Source organism: Phymastichus coffea, unplaced genomic scaffold (genome assembly GCF_024137745.1).
Source record: "Phymastichus coffea isolate CEN01 unplaced genomic scaffold, Cenicafe_Pcof_1.1 PCOF00029, whole genome shotgun sequence".
Classification (NCBI taxonomy): Eukaryota; Metazoa; Arthropoda; class Insecta; order Hymenoptera; family Eulophidae; genus Phymastichus; species Phymastichus coffea.
In genome coordinates, this window is record NW_026706840.1 from 733,362 (window position 1) to 754,441 (window position 21,080).

The following is a 21,080-nucleotide window of genomic DNA, read 5'->3' on the forward strand; positions in this document are numbered from 1 at the left end:
AATCACTTCGACCTTTTTTCTATAAATTGTAATATTTATTGTAAATAAATGCCGAAAGCCGTAATAAGCTATAGATTGAAGTCTTTACGAGGGCAGACGTACAGAACCTTTGGGTGTGTACCCACTGCTGCTCAGTCCTCCACAGAACATGCTCTTTACTCGTCCGACTTCGAAAGGATTCGCCCTCTGCTGATCTACTTGATGAGAACTTTCCCACTACTCGTCTCTTCCCTTGAGAAAACTTGCCTATAACCCTTTTCGATCATACTTAGTAAGAACTTGCTTACAACTTTTCCAGGACTTTTAGGGTAATTTCCAGACATCTTTAGGTTGAAGAAAAACGATATTTTGTAATTTAAAGAATATTTTATGTGTAACAAATAGGCGCGTCATCACCCAGCTTTTGCTACTGATTCTTTAAGGGGCATAAGAGAGGCAGTTTCGCTCTCAACAATTGAAGAGGAAAGAGGGGAAATAGGCCTACAAATAACTACATACACCGTTTATCAAATAGAAGATCTTTTTCTAATCATTAATAAACAACGAACGGAAAAACTCAATACAGGTCTCTTACCATTAAGAATGAACAGAAAAGAATGTGTATGAATGTAATAATCATAACCGGAATCAAAATTCGGTGTGAACGGCATGGCGAGTGAACACCTTGGTAGCCCACTATCTGTCTCCCGTACTTAACCTATCGAGCTGCTGCTCGGAACAAAAAAATTTCAAATAGTCAGCGAGTGAGAGGCACTTAAATCTGCCGCGATAACAACTCTGCCATGGTAAGCGAAAACTCGACCTTGTCTTTCTCGGGTTGGTTGACGTGACGAAGTAGGTGGCCGAGCGAAACTACGTTAGGTAGCATCTCTTCTTCTTCAATCAGACCTACCACGCAATAAGAGGCAGCTTCCCTTGTATTGTGCAGGCAGCTGGGTGAAGACTATTATTACGGAGGTGATTGTCCTTATTACCCTCTTTCTGCCGGAATGCACTTGTTGCTTTCTTCTAACTCTTGCAGCAAGGATCCGATCTACAATAGTCAACGGCTTGCGGTTACTCGCCATAGCCTACTGATATGATTTTGCAAGAGCGCATGAGAAGAAAGTGAACGACTAAGTGCTGACTGCGGCCTTCTCACGATCCTCGGCTCACGCTTTCCTTCATCCCTATTTGACAATTTTTTAGTGGCATACGACGCAACGCTTATCGTGCACGGTACGCCTGTCTAGCCTTGCACAGTGCGTGCACTCTCCTCTCTCTTGCTTTCTCTCTCTCTCATTCTTTCTCGTTCCCACCATTGGAGCCGCTTAAATCTCTTTGGCTGCTAATCGACAATGATTGATGCTGAAACAAAAGGCCAAGTGTTAGGTGCATTTCTAATATGCGCCTAACGCTGACTACTGTGCCTTGTCGAGAAAAGGGGAAAAGGAGAGAGGTAGACGAAGAGCAAGCCTACTGCTTGCTCTGTCACATCCTCTCCGAAGGTCCAAAGTCGTACGATGGTCTGATCCTCTCAATATCTCTCACTCTCAACCAACAACTGGCAACTAGCGTATAACGCAAAGTATTCTAGTACTTGAATGTGAAATTCTCAAACTAACTTAAATTAATAACTTACAAGGAAAGTACCCCAAGTGTCCCTCTCCGATTTCAATGATACTGAGATATGTTATAGTGCATCAAAAAATAAAAGACACGTATTTTTTTTATTGGCACATATGCACTTTAAGGGGGTGAAATCCACCCCCGAAAGTCACCCCCAAAATCACATTTTTTTTCAATATCTTCAATACTGTACAATATTTTTCAATAAAACAAAATGAAAAAGAATTGCCATGAAAAACGCAACAACAGCATATAGGTTTCGATAATAAGGGTTGCTTCCCTCAGATTTAATAGGAGTAAAACTGTATTTTCCTAGTATTTTTTTCGTGTAAAATTTTACAGAACTGTTACAAAAATATAAAAAAATGTTTTTCAAATACAAAATGACAAAAAAAAGTTCACGTGTTTCGGTGTTTCCACATAAACTTTTGTTACGGGGGTGAACTACCCCTAAACCCTATTATAAACAAATGTGGATAAATAATACAATAAACGAATCCTCGATTTTGATAAAATTGTGGTATAATATGGTGCATTGAAAAATAGGTGATACGAATTTTTTCGGCTAATTTTTACTTCTAGTGGACAAAAACCACCCCGGTAAGTTACCTTCATTATCACATTTTTTTCAGTATCCTCGGTTTTATTTGAAATTTTTTAATCAAATAAAATAGAAAAAAATTTTCATAAAACAAACAACAAAACTATATTGGTCTCGATCATGGAGGGTTGCACACCTTATATTTTATGGGGGTAAAACTATATTTTTACCCACAAACGCCAAGTCCATAAATTCGAAGCCCACAAACCCCAAACCTACTTACCACGATCTCCACACTCATGAATCACAAACCCCTAATCTTAAATTCATAAAACCACATCCGCTCAAACTGTAATTTTAATTTTATTAGAAGTAATTAATTAATTTTATAGGATTCAATATGATGTAACGGGGTATCACCGTTTAATTATATTTTTATTCGCGCGACTTTGTTGAAAGGGCGAACGTAATAATCTATGCTCAAAATGTAGTCCGGAGAGCATGCGGAGACAGGCGTCAGCCAACCAGTAATTCTAATTAACCTATAATAAAATGAGTGGAAGCTATAAGGAGTAAGTGAGTCGAAAAACACTTGTTAGTAACACGAACTGAACCTTTTATTATTACTCAAATACTACATAAGGTCGGCCCGCGCGTTTGTTTACATCGACGCTCGCTCATCGACAACACGTATTGTCGGGACGCTCGCTGCTCTTTGTTATTAGAGCCGCTACATGCACGCTTCGAATGTCGGAAATTAATTATTAAACATGCAACCGCGATCGCGAGATTAAGCTGGCCAGCTTACCTTGTTATTGCAGGCGTACGGAGCGGACGAAAAATAGTCGCACTGCGCGGAACTGTCTTGTTTATTTTTGCCGGTCGCGAATTCGCGTGCACACGGTTTCGGCCTCGATGGCGAAACCTCACACACTCTCCTTCGGCGGCTCGTGTCCCTTCCCTCTGCAGGCGTGTGGCACCACGTCAACGGCGGTTACTGTCCTGGCACTGGGCTGAATGTTCCTCCCTTATTATATTAGGGTTAACGGCACGTGGATCGGCGATAGCAACAACAAAAGCGGGCGGACGCAATGATGGTCAGTGCTTCACTGGTTTGAATTCAATCGCGCGCGTTCCATCTGCTCGCGTGCCGAATTCCTTTGTCACGTTTTTCGTCTCCCCGGTAGGTGCTGCCCTCCCAGGCAGCAATTAATTTAGGTTATCAGCGCTAATTTGACGTTTACCGTCACAATGAAAATAAATCCAATAAACGTGATCAATGTTGTTCTTACGGCTTTCCAATTTTTAAATATTCCTGAAAGTCAAGTTAACTTTAAAGAAATTGAGGTCGCAAATAAAATTGAAACGATTTTATTAGATGCAATGAATGATTTTAATGAACTGGAAATAATAACAGATGAAATGCTAGATTTTCAAGAACCATTGAAAGATATCACTTTCCAGATCGTCCTTTTTCACCAATAAATGAATATACTAAAGATGAAGAAGATATATAATATGATTATAAATAAAAAGCAATGGAATACTGGAGAAGCAGTAAACAAAAAAAATTTTGAGTCTTAAATCGGTGAAACAAAAGTTTAAGAAAGTAAGTTCTATAAGGCAGTTGTGACGTTGGGCTCATGCTTTGCATAAAGGATGGACATATAGAGAGAAAATTTCTAGAATATGTCAATTTACATTGGAATATTTTGAAACTGCAATTGAAGCGGGATTGGTCGTTCATGATTCAGACTTACGTAAATGAGCATTACAGCTCAAAAGAAGATAGGCTATGAAGATGTTAGACTTAAAGCTTCGAATCACTGGCTTAATCGTTTCAAGAAAACACACAGTATAGTATCAAGAAAAATGAATAAATTCGTAACCAGAAAAACTTTAGAAAGTGCCGCAGAGTTAGAAAAACATGCAAATAAATTTGTAACTGATGTTAAACAATGTGCAGAAGAGATAAGAATGGAAGATGTATTCACCTCTGATCAAAGTGGAATCCAGTTAGAGATACATTCTGGTAGAATATTAGCTGTTGAAGGAGAAAAATAGGTGCAGTGTGTTGTACAATCAGTTTCGTCTACAACACATAGTTATACAATACAGCCTCTAATATCAGGTGATGGAGAATTACTTCCACCACTTTTCCTAGTTTTAAAAGAAAAAAGTAGCCAGTTTGGACCAGTTGTTCAATCTAATTTATTTCGACCTAAAAATGTACATGTTGAAGCATCAACATCTGGAAAACTGACTTCTGGTATTTATCAATATTTATTTACCGAAAGTAAAATTTTTACGAGAATACCCGCAAACTATACAACAACATTAAAAGACATAATTTTTTTCAGATCATTTTAAAATTTGGTTACAAAAAATATATTTTCCGAAAGTTGATCCTAAAAATATATTATTATTAGTTATTAGAATTTTATCAACTTTTTTAAGAATTTAATGACTGCTGCTGCTACGTGACCTCTAAATACTGAAGCTTGATCGCCCCCAACTTCTTCTGTCGACGGTGGGAACGCATTTTCACTGGAGAGTCTTTGTTCAGTCATCTCTAGCGCGACGGGTTGAAGAGCTTCCGGTATCTCGACCGTTTGAACTCCCGCGAAAACCGGCACGACTTTACCCTGAGTTACAACCCCTGTTGCGCCATTTTCTGATACTTCTTGAGCCTGGGCACGTGCGAGCTTCTCCCTGTACCGTTTTCCACAAATATACCATGAGTTCTTTACTATGGGCTCTCCGACCGATGACTCGGTATTAGCCACTTGGCTCTAACTCGGGAATCATTGGCTTCGGCTCCGCTTTATCTGGCGCAGTCTGGAGTCTCTGCGGATTCCGCGGTTAATCCCGAGCCTTCTTCTCCACCAACGCCCACGCTCTCACCAGATCAACCGCATAGGCGTCACGGCAGCGTGGGCAGCAGTGACAAGCAAATCGAGTCATCCACAGTTTTTGCACACTCGACGGACTAAAGACGAATTAGGGCAAACCGTCCGTGGATGCACTCCCGTTCTGCAGTTGGAGCATCGGAACAACGACATATCCAACTCTTTGTTCCAAGGTATTGGCGTCAGGCCCTGGAGGAAGGTTCCCCGGATCAACCTCATGCCCGTCTTTTCTACCCAGCACAGCATCTCAAAGAGCGAAACTAAGCTCACTACCTAGGAAGATGGGGTAGATTGGACCGGCGGGAGGGTTGGCCGCTGCGGCTTAACCGGTTTCACAGTTCGTGGGGCCGATGGCATCGTCATAGTCTTCCTTACGCCAGCTATCTCTATTTCCCAGGCTGCGGCGCCCGCTCCACCTCTCGAGACATCTCGACTCTTCCACCACCTCGTGAAAAAAAGTGTCCGCGCTCCAATGTACGGCCTTATTCCACGTACGCATTGGCGCGGCAAAACGTATCGTCGACCCTATTCTTCTACCTCTCGTCAGCAAACGGACTTCGCGCCGATCTCGAGCTAACTGCGTGGTATGGGAGGCAACCTCGGTGTCACCAGAGGCTGTCTGCCCTGCGTCCGAAAGCGGGGCGGCAGACCTCGATACTTGGTCTACCTTCATAACCTAAACAATTTCCAGCAGATGTATCGACGTCATCGAGACATCTGTTGGCTCCTAAACCGCAGCGACATAGGAAATGCGGCTTGACTCTCCAGTCTCCTCAACTATCAATTGTCGGTTTCGGTGAACCTTTTGAAACTTTAATATAAATTACTTATGTCACTTTACCTGTCTTACCTAAATCATATACTTACTATCGTGGCGGTATGTAACTCTTAATCTCGGAAACATGCGTCCTAGTCGTACAATGTTTAGTAGTCGTAACTAACTCATAGATTTTGGATAAAATCACCGTAATAATATTAAATGGCCCATCGTATTTTCGCGTTTTTACCTGCTTACCGTTAGAAAGTGTATGCACCTTGCGCCAAACCAAATTGCCTACCTGGAGAAGAGCCTGACGCTTACTTTTATCGTAGTACTTCTTGTGCATTTCCTGTCCTTTCTCGATATGTCTAGCTACTAAATCGCGTAACACATTCAAACCTAGTAAACTATCTTCTCAAGCCTTCGTATTTAACTTAACTACAAGTGCTTTTACCGCTATCTCCTTAAACTGTTTACTGGTCTCAGATCTCTGCCGAAATTAAAAAAAAACTGGCGATATCTTATTAGAAGCCTGAGCTTCTACGATTGGCGCCTACAAACATTGATATTATCGTTTTCAAAGTTCAAATTAACGCGCTCTACCGGATACTTTGCTGATGATATGCGGGGTGAAGCAAGTATTCCATACCGTATTCCTGTAATCTATTCTAAAATACCTTGTTTATATACGCCATAGCATTATTATCAATATACCCAGGTGTTTCTTACCTAAAGAAAGTCAACTCTTCAAACACGGAAGCGAGAGCGGGATCATCAGCTGACTATAGTGGTTTCAATTCGACCTAGTTCGTGAATAAATCCTGAAATACCATCATGTATTTAAACCTATTTTTGCTACGGGGCGGCTCTACTACGTCAGTCGCTATCACTATCCATGGCCTTTCTACTACGCGTTTACCCATAAGACCTTGCAATGTTTATTGAACTACTCTATACTTTTGACACTGCGTACAGTCATCTACCAACGTTTTAACGTCGTACCATACATCCGACCAGTAATACTCGCGAGCTATACGATCGTAATTTTTTTCCCGATCAAAGTGTCCAAAAAACAACTCGCAATAAGCCTCCCTCAAAACTCTTTCTCTAAACCCTTTCTCTAAACTAAAAAAAAACTTTCTTAACTGCGACAACACTCCTCGCGATTAGTTACCGGGTCGAACAAGTGATCACGCATGTATTGATATAGAATATTACCTTCTACTCTCCAATTCTCAAATATCTTTGATCTTTAGAGAACCTTATCGATGCGTTGAAGATACCATTTATCCTGAATCTTATCAAACATGCATACCTCCAGCTCGCCCTCAAACTCTTGCGACAGCGCATCTGGCACATGATATAGCGTTCCTTTTCGATGCACAATTTTGCAATCTAACTGCTGAAAGTCGAGTACCCATGTTTCCAAATGACTTGTCAATTCGTGTTTATTCATGAGCGCGCTATGATCTGTAACTATAACCTTCTATATAAGGCTTAAACTTCTTTACTGCAAAAAGTACCGCCAATAATTCGATTTCGCTTACCGTATCATTTCGCTCGTGCATGTTTAGCAATGGACTGGCGTAACATATTGGACATTCGCTGTCGTCGAATACCTGTACCAAACACGCACCGACTGCGAAAGAGGAGCCGTTTCAATTCAGGTAAAAAGGACGTGAAAAATCAGGGCGTGAAAGTACCAGCGCCTCTGTTAATGCGTGCTTCAACCTTTTAAATACTATCTGCTGTTTCTCCTTCCACTCCCACAGCTGATCCTTCCGAACGAGCTTAGTCAGTGGAATTTTCATCTTACTCCCGTGTTCGATAAAACGCGCGTACTATTCTACCATACCTAGATAGCGGTATAATTGAGCTGAATTATTCGACACAGGATAATCGACTATCGGCTTTACCTTTTCGCTATCTGGACGGAAGCCCTCTCTATCTAATCTGTACCTTAAATAAGTTACTTCAGTGCAAAAGAAATCCGATTTCTCTAAATTAATTTCTAGCCCTATACTTATCAAATGCTTCAAAACTTTTTTTAGACAAATCACATGACTCTAAATCCGAGCTAACTACCAGTAAATTGTCGAGATATCAAAAAACGTGCGGCTCATATTCTGGACACAAAGCGCGTCCATAAAGCGTGTAAAAGTAGCCATTTATCAACCCGAACGGTATTTGCCCGAATTCTCATAGACCAAGGCCTGAAAATGCAAATGTTCGAGCTGCTTAAAAAAAAAATTGATTGTAATAAAATCTGAGAACCTATGATTATAACTAACCCGCTAATAGAGGCATTTAATAATGTGTCAATCGATACTTCGGGTAAATTATCGACCACTCCTAATGGAAGCTGTCACTTATTAACTATGCATTGTAATCTGACAAAATTGTTATTGTTATACCAGTAAAGAATCTAAAAGCTACTAATATTTTCTGATGCGTTGGCAAGACTCCTAATCTGATATTTTAGAGCTCCTAGAGCCATATTATTAGATCGTGGGATTAGTTTTCTTTGGAAAATCGTTGAATTGTTGTTACACATATTTAAAATGCACCATTTAACTACCTCAGGCTATATGCCTCAAACCAATGGTTCATTAAAAAAAGTCATGCCCCATTGATCGACTTCATACGAATGTAATCGGAAAAATTCGATGACTGGGTTTGAACCATCGAACATCATTCGGCGTCTTTACATATAATACCAGTATATATAACACGATAAGTTATACTCCGTGCAAATTAGTTTATGGAATGATTGTCTGTTTCCTGATGAACATACCATGAAGGAAACCTTAGAACTTACAGTCAATACTTTTAGGATCTCATTTTGCGATTAACTAAATTAATAATTTTAGTTAGTGAAAAACAAGTACCAGAAAAGATAAAATCAAAAGAAATACAATCAAGTAGACCAGAATTCCGGACTATATTATGAACGGATGGATCCTATAAGGATAAAAAGAGATTATTTTTGACAAGGACTACGATCATATAGAACTATCAAATTCTATTCCAAAACTGCACCTAAAATCTCAACGAAGCTACCTGCATTAATATACTTGGAAAGAATATTTTAGACATGAAAACTGCAATACTGAAAAATATAGTTTGCAATGAATGAAACCATAAATAACATGAAACACTTTTAGCCACCAAAAATTTGAGAGCCCAGAAGTATTAGAACCAGAAGACTAATTCCATTTCGAGGAATTGACTTATTTACTCGCTGCCTATTTGGACTAGTAACGGTAGATGAGATAGATACAGTGGATGCTACAAGTAATATCACTCAACTGTACCAAGACTAAAAATCCATTCTTAAACTTTTCAATGATAGAACTTATAATTAAATGAATTCTATGATATGACAGATGTACAAGGAGGCAAAAAGTTATAAGTTAAACACTAAAATACAACAAAAATTTAAGAAATTGTAAAACAAGGATGCATAGTTAGAATACGTGATTACAGTACAATTTTTTGGACGATTGAGGGAAGCCGAACTGAACCATTTCATCAAATTCTCTGAATGCCTAATAGAAATCATTCGTACTGTAGACGAAGGTAAGGTACACCCGGATTTGATAGACTCGAATGTCCTACGTCAGATAAACAGCAATATAAAGCATACGATAAGAGATCTAGATTTCTTGATCCGTATTGAACATCTCAGAATAGAAAAAATCACTAAATTTCAAAGGTCGACATATTATACCGAAAAAAGACGTATATTGTTGTACATTTTCTTTTAGTAGATAGAAAGTACTATCACGTATACTAATCACACTCAGTATTAGCACCCAATAACTAATATCAGCTGAAAATTAGCATACATAAGGTATAATTACCCATACTTGTCTTTAAGCTTCGACCAAAAATAACAGAAGCAGATAGATCACCATGCTGTGACGAGATGTTTAAAAACTCATTATGCGTTTTTATGTTCTATAAAAGTATCTCTGTTGGATGTAAATTTGGACAAGAACTTCGAAATGAGAATGTTACCTTTGAGTCATGAACTATATCACTGCGATGTAGTAATAAAATACTAAAAGATAACGAATTGGAATTATATCTCGATGAACGGCTTTTGGATATTTTCAGCTAATAAGCAAGACATGATTAGGATTCCCTGTCCGGATTAAATGGATCAGATAATAAATATACAGCAAATGGGAATATTTCACATTGCACCGGATTATATTGGACGAATGATGCAACCCTGCTAACAGAATGTAATATAAATAGTACCAAAACCTATGTATACAAACCAAATCAAGAGAAAACGCTAAATGATATAGAACAGGCAAAGATGGTAAAACGACATAAGAAAATTACAGTCTGTTTGAGCGATTGTACTTGTATAGCGAAATGGTAAATTACCCAATGGAGGACCCTAAACTCGAATGTCAAAATATTCTACCTAGATAATATGGTACAGAGCGAACTCTTAAAAAAAGATTGTGGATAGGGAAATTATTAAATGGGCACTTAGGAAATATAAAAATAGCTGAGAGTTAACTAAAATCAGTACTTAATGTAGAATCAACAATATACTCGTATACACAGGCCCACACAAAAAAGAATTATCTCAAGTTTTGAACAGACAGGTCTACTTCCATGTATTTTTTTATGCTGAGTGCAGATTTGCAATATACTTAGAGACTTTTCAGGAGTCGTACGTTTCGTTACGTTAACACTTTCGTTTTCGATTGACGACTGATGAATGATCTCATTTCTTTTCTAACTACAAAATAATCGGTTACTAAAACATTAACGGAAGAAAATTTATACAGTGAACGTTTATATAATATTAGTTATCTTTATTTTCTTTTAAATCTTCTGTAAAATTATTTTTATGTTTTTCTCAAATTCAATTGGCTTTAAAATTGTCGGTTACTAAAAAATTAGCAAAAGATACGTACTTGGAAGAAAATGACATCATTATTGTACACGCTTCATTGAAGGTAATATATATAAAAATATCATCTATTATATTGTAAGTAATTAATTGTTTATTTATGTTATAAATATTTTATAAATAAAATGAAACTTGTTTGATTATTTAAGTAATAGGCAAAAATGAGTAAACGTATAGGCACAACATGGATGCAACATGGGGGCATAGCATGGGTGAAAAAGGTGTAAAATATGAAAAAATATATAAAAATGGACAAAAATGGGCACGAATGAACAGAAATGGGTGAAAATAGGAGAAAATCAAATCACATTAAAGTAACATAAAAAATTAAATAAAAACACCGTTAAAATAGGCAAATATATGTGCATAATATAGGTGAAAATGGGCAAAAATGGGTAAAATCGAATGAAAATTAGTACGATTGAGGAATCAGTCGTAGGACCTAAATGTACTTTTGATGGTAAACTATTGCTGGGGACGACAATAATTCTAGGGGCGGGAGGGGTGTCAATGAGGGACAAACTTTTTCCTAAATGTAAAATTTGATGATTTGATGATCCAATGTGTGCAATCATTTTTTCACGCGCTTCACATACGCTTAAACAACAGAAACGTGTTTTGGCTATTTCCGGGTAACTTATATTTCGTCAGCGCTCCTACAAGAAATGCAAATGTCAATATCTAGACGGTTGCACGCCTTGTGGAGCTGTTGATTTTGAGATCGCTAAAAGTAGAAGAATGACGTCATTCTAATCGCGCTCTCTTTTTTTTTGATCGAGTTGCACTAAACGACTTAGTCAGAGACTTAGACTTATCCAAAAACAAATCTGAACTACTAGGTTCACGGCTAAAAGAGAGAAGTCTTGCCTCTGAAACTACATTTTCTTGGTACAGACATCGAGAAAAGTCATTTACTCCGGTCTTTTCCCATGGTGAGAGTTACGTTCATTGCAATTATGTTCATGGTTTAATGCAAAAAAGTGGACTGACATATAATCCTGCTGATTGGAGATTGTTTATTGACTCTTCTAAAAGGAGTTTAAAAGGAGTTTTGTTACATAACTTACATAAATATGCTCCTTTGCCTATTGCTCATTCCACTCCTTTGAAAGAGTTATATAAAAATGTAGATATTATTCTCCAAGCTATTCAATATGAAAATCACATATGGGATGTATATGGAGATTTGAAAATCGCTGGTATGCTTCTTGGACAACAGTCACGATTTATAAAGCACCCATGTTTTATATGTTTATGGGATAGCAGAAAAAGGGAACAGCACTACGAGGTGTGTTCAAAAAGTAAGATAAATTTTTATTTCTGTGAAAAAATATTTATTTATTCATTAATATTTATGTTGTCCCCTTCAAAGTAATCCCCCTTAGATTTAATACACTTGTGCCAACGTTTTTTCCAATCCTCGAAGCACTTCTGGTAAGTACTTTCTGGTATAGCCTTGAGTTCTTCCAGCGATTCTTTCTTTATCTCCTCAATCATTCCAAACCTCCGTCCTTTCATGGGTTTTTTGAGTTTTGGGAACAGAAAAAAGTCGCAGGGGGCATATCCGGTGAATGTGGTGCCTGAGGCATGAATGTGATTTTGTTTTTGACCGAAAAGTTCGACACAAGCAACGATGAGTGAGGAGGTGCATTATCGTGACGCAAAATCCATGAATTGTTTTCCCACAATTCGGACGTTTTTTTCGTATTGCTTTTCGCAAACGGCGCATGATTTCAAGGTAATACTCTTTATTGGCCGTACGACCTTGTGGTAAGAACTCTTGATGTACTGCGCTACGATAATCAAAGAAAACAGTGAGCACAACCTTGACAATTGATAGAAATAGGGATTTAAGGGTCTGGGCTATGGCGTCGTAGTTTATAGTGCTGAGGGGTTATGGAAATTAGGGTATAAAGGCGTGAGGTTACAGCCTTGCATGTGCCATTATGTGCACATCAGGGAATATGGCTGTTTCGGGATTGTTAAAATACTTGGTTTGAATCAACGATATCTCGAAAAAAAAAGACATCTCAAATCTTCAAAATGGTTTATGAAGAGTAAGTGTATACCTTTCAGATAGTTTGCCCCGTTTTCAGAAAAAAAAATTTTCCGCGTTGTTATGGGACCTCAAATATACCAAAAAACTGCCTTTTTTGCCCTTTTAGGTTAGGATATCTAAAAACCTGACGTTATGGACAAATTCTAACTTCAGATTCAAATTCTACGCAAAAATTACTTCGGAAATTACCTTCCGTTGGCCACAACAAAACCATGTAGATCTATATAATTATGTAACTGACTTTGATGTTGAAAATTACCCTCAAGACGACTAACTTTTTTTGAAACGTTTTTCTCTTTTTCTGTTATAGTGTTAGATACATCTTGGAGCGTAAGTTAAAGTAGAATACCCTGTATATATAATTTACATATAATTTACATATAATTATAATTTATAATAATTATTGATTTTTGGATGTCGACAACACGATATTGTGGTATCATATATAGAACAACTTGAAGTTAAAAGAATGTATCAATTGGTATTATCTAATGATAAGCGCGAGTTCGCAGGAAGGAAATTCGCCCCGTATGTGTAGGCCCTTTTAACAGCCGAGCGGCCTTGGACTCGGACGGTGACTAAGCTCTCCGGGCACCCTAGCCCGTTCACGCGCTTCAACTGTAAAATATTAAATAGTCAGGGGACCGGACAGTATCGCGATCCACACACTTCGACTTTATTTATTTTATTGCTTATTATTATTACAATTGAATCAGCATTTTTATCAATTTAATACTTTAAGAATACGTCCGCATTAATTAATAAACATTGATTACATTTTTTTCTGTTCAATTGAGGACATTTTTCTCTGATTTTTTCTTTCAGTTAACCTAATAATGAATATGGTCCACTGATCGTCTGGCCCTTTTCCAAGTAGTAGACGTAGATGATTCCATACGCATCCCACAAAACCGTGACCATAATCTTGCCAGCTGACTTTACTGTCTTTACCTTCTTTGGGGCTGGTTCTCCTAAGGTAATCCATTGTTTGGACTGTTCTTTGGTTTCAGGAGTATAGTGGTGTACCCATGTTTCGTTTACAGTTACGAGTCGACGCCGAAAGTCTTCCGGATTACGACGTATGCGTGGCAAAAGAGCTTCAGAGGTGACCACGCGGGTTCGTTTGTTTTCAACAGTGAGCAAACGCGGCACCCATCTTGCTGATATTTTTTTCATCCCCAATTTTTCATGCAAAATTGAAATGATTGTACCCTTTGATACCCCTGTGGCCTCAACTAATTCTCGCAATTTTAATCCTCGATCACTCAACACCGTATCGTGGATTTTGTTGACCATTTCGGGCGTACTCACTTCTACGGGGCGTCCTGAACGAGGTTCATCTTTTGTTGTTGTACGGCCGCGTTTAAATTCATTTACCCAGTTATAAACAGTCTTAAACACAGGGGCAGACTTGCCATGAACGGCATTCAACTCAACTGTGATTTCTTTTAGTGTAAGGCTTTTCAAATGAAAATGTTTTATCACCGCTCGAAACTCTGTTTTTTCCATTTTTCAAATAAATCAATAACTTTTTGTTCAACCAACGCTCACAAAAAAACGACTTAATGAATCGAGCTGAAACATTGTACGATATCTAGTTAGTAGTATTGCTTGCCAAAAACATCATAATTTAAGCGTGATGAGCGTCATCTCTTGGATTTTGTAAAGACTTATTAACCCCCCTAGTAATTGACCCCCTCTCGTATGCATCACCTTTTTGCATTACAGACGAAAATCTTCCTCACTACTGTGAGAAATACGTAAACTAACCGTTTAGTCAAACCAAATTTCAATGATTTGCGACTAATGGTAATCCAGCACTCCGAATGTCAGAAACGTAAGAGGACTCATCGTAATTATTTTATACAAAATCTTCCTATCACTTTCGCTGTTCCCAGGGTTAGATAGATTAGTCTGCTTGTGATTTGGTAGGGGTGGTTTTTAAAGGTTAGATTAAAGGATAGGTGGTTAGATTGGTTAGTTGACTTTTGATCTGAAATTCATTATTTTACGAAAATGGACGAATAAACTCACTGGTACCAGGGCTGCGTGGTTGATAAAATTAGTTTTCACCCTTAAAAATGTGTTAGAGCGGATATAAAAAAACACGAGTCTAATATTTTTCAATGTTCTACCACTCTGCCAAGTTTCATTGAAATCGGTGATAGTTGAGTAGAGTTACTTGTTAGTAGAGTAAAGACGTTCCAGCCACGTCTATCAGTTGAGCCTCCTTCCACTTTTATCTACTTCCCGCAACGATCGCCAGGTGGCAGGCTCGTATTCGTTAGCCTTAGCAGTCTGTATGCTAGACTTATTTGAGAAATCATCTCTAATTCTTTGCACCTTGCCTTCTTCATTTCGTTGCCATCTATCTATTATTTATATTTTGAAATCTAGGAGCACAAAGCTAAGAGTAGATCTTGTGTTTGGTATAGCGACAGCGACCGTCAGCGAGCATAACCATTCACGTGACCCGCTCTAGATAGTCGTGCAATTTTTATACTGTCACCTACTTAATCTAGAAAAAATTTGTATTTCATATTGAAAATGTATTTTAATTATATTCGAAATATCTCAGACCTTACAATTTTTTATTCGTTGAAATTCATTTATTGTTAAACATATTTAAATTTAATTTGTTATAGGGCAATCGAACTCGACAATAAAAATGCCGTCTTTTATTGCAACAGAGCAGCAGTTTATAGCAAACTGAGTAATCATCAACAAGCCATTAAAGACTGTCAATTGGCTCTATCCATAGATCCAAATTACAGTAAAGCATATGGTAGATTGGGATTAGCATTTTCTAGTCTTAACAAGTTACAAGAAGCTAAAGAAAGTTATCAAAAGGCTTTAGAACTTGAACCAAATAACGAGAGTTTTAAAAATAATTTACAAATCGCAGAAGAAAAATTGAATCAATATACGTGTCAATCAACTGGAGTGGAAAATATATCATCTAATATGCCAAATTTAGATTTGAGTTCATTGTTAAGTAATCCTGCTCTCATGAATATGGCTAGTCAAATGCTATCTGATCCAACTATGCAAAATATGATGAGCAATCTTATGAGTGGTAATGTGGAACAAGGCGGAAGAATGGAAGCTCTTATTGAAGCGTAAGTCAAATTAACTTCTGACTAATATTGAAAAAATCTAGCAATAAACATGAAGTAAACAATATTAACATGATACACTGTATACATTTTAAAATACTACCAACTGCATTGACGTAATGCTTTTTTAAAGAACCAGCAGAATATAAATTTTCTTTTGTTTATACAATTTAATAAACTGTATGCCTGATCTAAACAATTATTCGGCTATCATTAGTTTACATATGAATGATTCTACTGTAAATAAGGCAAATGTTTCGCGTTAATTTATTTACAAATCTTTTAGTGTCGAATTCTGACGCGAGTTATTTGAAAATGGCTTGTTTCACACAGACTTTCACCTTGTATAACAATTACCTCTAGATAAGTATCAATATTATTATCAACATTATTTTATTACTATTTTCCTATCATTAAAAATCTCATATAACCTCAGAGTACCATATAACCATAATGATTTACATATTTAATGAATGTATTCTTTACATAAGCTAATATTTATAAGTATGATTACACAGGTCGACAAAATTTTATTAAAGTCCAGAACCAGAGACCAGACATAGTATACCCGAACGATTTTGATGCTCTGAATTCGAATCCGATCTCAGAATTTTTCCTATACGTTACATTTCCGAGATATCCTAACCTAAAAGTGCAAAAATTACCGTTTTTTGATAATTTTAAGGTTACATAGCATCTTGAATAAATTTTTTTTTCAAAAACGCGCCAGAGCATCACAAAGGAAGTAGTCTTACCCTTTGAAATACATTTTTCAGATTCAAGATGGCTTTTTTTTCATTGAGATATCACTGATTGAAGTTCAGTATTTTCGCAGTTTCGTAACAACGTTAAAACAGCCTATATAACATAAATATATGTGAAGCTATAAAAATATGACCTTATATTCTTAATCAGCAACCTCAAAAACACATATATAGATTTTTTCGAACGAATACGATCACTTGGACTTATAGCCTCACATATGCTATATAGGCTGTTTTAACATTGTTACGAAACTGTGAAAATACTTAACTTCAATCAATGACATCTCGATGAAAAAAAAGCCATCTTGAATCTGAAAATGGATTTTAAAGGGCAAGACAGCTCCTTTGTGATGCTCTGGCACGTTTTTGAAAAAAAAATTTATTCAAGATGCTATGTAACCTCAAAAATAGCAAAAAGCGATATTTTTTGCACATTTAGGAAACGTGATGTATAAGGGCAATTTTGAGCTCGGATTCAAATTCAGCGCATCAAAACCCTTCGGGTACACCATGTCTGATCTCTAGTACTGAGATTTGTCGGCCTGTGTTATTATATATAATTAATTAAATCTACTCGATGTATTTTACAGAAAATTTCATGTACAAGCTAATAAATAATTGTTTGAGAAAACTTGCAGAAGCTTAGAATTTTTTCTGTTCCGCGTAGAACATTTTATTGGATAACGCAAGTCGACACAATATAGTCGAATGTCAAAACTTATAAACCAGAGAATATAAGCATGGGGAAAATAATAATTTTTAGAAAATTCAAAAGATGACATGCAAAGCATCACAACTTATGTTGCAACAGCAAGTGTCACTTCTAAATAGAGTTGTGACGTCGTGGCAACGACACATCTCAGGTGCACCTGAGGCTTGGCGCAGTCTCAGGCTTCTGTTGTTGCTAGTCTGCGATTTCTCGCATAAACTAACGGGACCACTATTCAAAAATTAAGAATACCGAAGGGGACAGTGCCACTAAATCTGTAGATCTGCTCTTGGATTCCAATCAATAATTGTAATCCGAGAGCGCGAAGTACCCTGGGTCCTATCAATAGTAGAACCCGGTTTTCTTAACCCATTAAGGTCCAGGCCAAACCTGGGAAAGATAGCGCCAAACTAACTATGCCAATCGTAGCTAAATCGTAAAAAAAAATACCCGTGTTTTTTCTTTTGCCATTTTCAATTGTTTATAAAAAATTATTTAAACAAATTATCAAAAAGTTATTATTTTCAAAAAACTGATAGCGGCAATCGATTCTACGGGAAAAAACATGAAAGAAATGTATATAACGTTTTTTTGTCAGACGTCAATTTGTTTAAGAAAATAGGACAGAAAGCTTTGAATTTTCACAAATTGTACATATGGAAATTTGACTAACATAGTAATTGTTGGGTTACGAAGTTGCAAAGAGTTTGCAAAATTTTTTTTCTATTGAAACCGTGTTAGAGATCGCGTTTGAGTGGCGGGCTAACGGTTTTATGTAATATTATGGATTCAGTTTTCATTACAAAAGTTTTTAGTATATTTGGACATTTCTAGTACATTTATAAATTTGACTAACATAGGCTAATTTTTGGGTTACTGAGTTTGCAAAATGTTTTTCTATTGAAACCGTGTTAGAGATCACGTTTGAGTGGCGGGCTAACGGTTTCATGTAATCTTACAGATTCAGTTTTCATTACAAATATTTCTAGTATAAGTTGTCGTGTTGGGTAGTGATCTGATTTTTGTAGTCCCAATATAATTTTTTGTTTATAATTGATAAGTGAAGATGCCAAGGCGTAGAGTAAAAGATTTAGCAGAATCAGTTGAGGAGGATGATATCGATGATTGTCAACATGTAGATATAACTTTTATACCGGAAGATCATGAGAGCTCAGATGGAGATTCTGATTGCAATCTTGATGAAGATATTTCATCTCAAATAATTCCCACCGGCTCTTATGAACATGTCAAAAATACTTACACTAGTACGCAAAAATTATTAGAACATAATCATATCTATAAATGGCAAGAAGAGGCTCCAAGCCACTCTACAATTATGGATACTGATGATAACTTCAGTATTCAATCGATTTCGTCTTTATTTTCTAAGAACTCTGTAGAGTTATTTGAAATATATTTTTCAGATTCAATGAAAAAGTATATAATTGAAGCTACAGCGGAAAATAATTTTGAACTTAGTATGATCGACCTAGAAAAATTTATGGTAATCTTAATGATTACTATAATAAATTCTAGGAAGAATCTTCGTGACTATTGGTCAAGTAAATTAATTTTACAGTGTCCAGTCATATCTAATCTCATGACAAGGAATAGATTTGTTGAAATCAAGAGAAATATTAAATTTTATAAAAAGAAGGATGAGAATAAAAACGACAAAGTTTGGAAAGTAAGAACACCGTATGATTATTTTCGTCAAAATTGTATGCAATTTGGCTTTTTTGACTATAATCTATCAATAGACGAGATAATGGTTAAATATTATGGCAGATTCGGAATAAAACAATGTATACGAAATAAACCAATCCGATTCGGGTTCAAGGTGTGGGCACTTTGCTCCTCAGATGGATATACATGGTGGTGAAAAAGTACGGAAACACCTGAAAATCTCAGAGGGTTGGTCATAAAAATAAAATTCTTAAGGTCAGGTCATATATAACTTTCAACGAGGAATCCAGTGATGACCTTGAATTTGACCTTGGACCTTACCTTCAAGGTCATTTCAAGGTCAACCTCATTTTTTCAAATGAGAACCCCTATTTTTGATGCCGGAATCAAAATGAGCGGGAAATTTTACGTCCGGATACGTGGTTAGGTATGAGGTTAAAGTAACCTCTGAAGGTCAAATAGAGGTCAATGTCGGAAAAAGTATGGAAACCCCTGAAAATCTGAGCGTTGGTCGTAAAAATCATATTGTTAACGTCAGGTCTTATGTAACTTTCAACGATGAATCCAGTGATGACCTTGAATTTGACCTTGGACCTCACCTTCAAGGTCATTTCAGGTCAAATTTCTTTTTTTAAATGGGAACCCACACTTTTGACATCGGCAATTGAATGAGAGTCAAATTTTACGTTAAAATATGCCTTGAAGTCCAAGGTTGACGTGACCTCTGGAGGTCAAATAAAGATTAACAGTATATTTATATCGAAACTCCAAAAATGTGTCTATTTTGATTATTAAACAAGAAAACTAGTTTCTCAATCCAGAATCCTTCTTTTAGCGCTATCCAGGAACAACGACGTGGACGTAGAAGGATTCTGTTCCCTTTGGGGTGCTGGATTATCGTGAGTTCCCCTTGCCTCTCACGTCGGGGTGCTGGATTATCGTGAGTTCCCCTTGCCTCTCACTTAGGGCGTTTTTATGAATTATTATAGTAGATGAGTAAATGGTACCCCGGGGTAAGAGGGTCGATTTGGCACCCGAGCTGGATATAAAAATTAACTATTTTGATGCATTCTATATCCGAAAAGATTAAGTTTGCCGCCGACCGGAACTTCCTAGACCCCTCCCAAGCCTATCTACATACAAAAAACCAGTGTTTTCACGTTTTATTTTTTTTCTCGGGTTGAAAAAAAGATATCGACACCGGGTTGACGGAATTATTTTCTTTGAGTAATTTCCTTTCACTGTGATTTTTTTCAGGAATATATATATATAGGAACTGACCTAAAAAAAATATTTAAACTTTTAAATCGCTCTAGATTCAACCCACATTGCGTTTCAGGCACGAATTTTTGTGAGGAGGTTCAAAATTGTATACTTTACCCCCCCCAAATTGGTTTCAAATCGCTAAGAATGGTGGGTCATAGTTAAAAATCCAAAAAACCCGTTTTTTTATTGTTTTTCGATGATAGCGCTCCAACAGGAACAGCTAGGACAAAACTGATGTTACCATTGTGTTCTACGGGAAAAAATACATCGAAAACATGTATCACTTTACCTCCCAATCATTCGCGACTAGGCTTTACACACAAGAAGAGAAGTGTAGACTGCAGCAGGCTTACCAACAAAAACTCCCATTTTTATACTTTGGTCTCCATATCATTGAACACAAATATTTATGATGATTGTCATGTTCATTTTTACGTATTTTTTCCCGTAGAACTCGATCGTGATATTAGTTTCATCGTATCTCCTTTTAATCAAGCGGTAATGGCCGATAATTACTGGAAAATGGCTATAAAAACCAAGTTTTTGCTCAAAATTTTAATCTTAACGTTAATCCGTAGCTATTATTCAACTTTTCAATCTATGCACACTCACACATGCACATATACAGGCATGCAAATATATACACACACAGCTACGAACATATACGTATACGCATGTACGGACATTCATATGATATTACAATAATTTAGGCTTTGATCACGCCTT

At 36.9% G+C, this 21,080-nt stretch overlaps 1 protein-coding gene across 1 annotated transcript in view; it reads left to right on the forward strand.

The window, feature by feature from the left end:
* LOC131663001 (small glutamine-rich tetratricopeptide repeat-containing protein alpha-like) overlaps positions 1-21,080 on the forward strand; it is a 236,024-nt gene that overhangs the window by 107,204 nt on the left and 107,740 nt on the right. Inside the window, exon 3 of the mRNA XM_058933056.1 lies at positions 15,459-15,932. Within this exon, the coding sequence (XP_058789039.1) occupies positions 15,459-15,932 (474 nt within the window). The remainder of the gene's footprint in view (positions 1-15,458; positions 15,933-21,080) is intronic.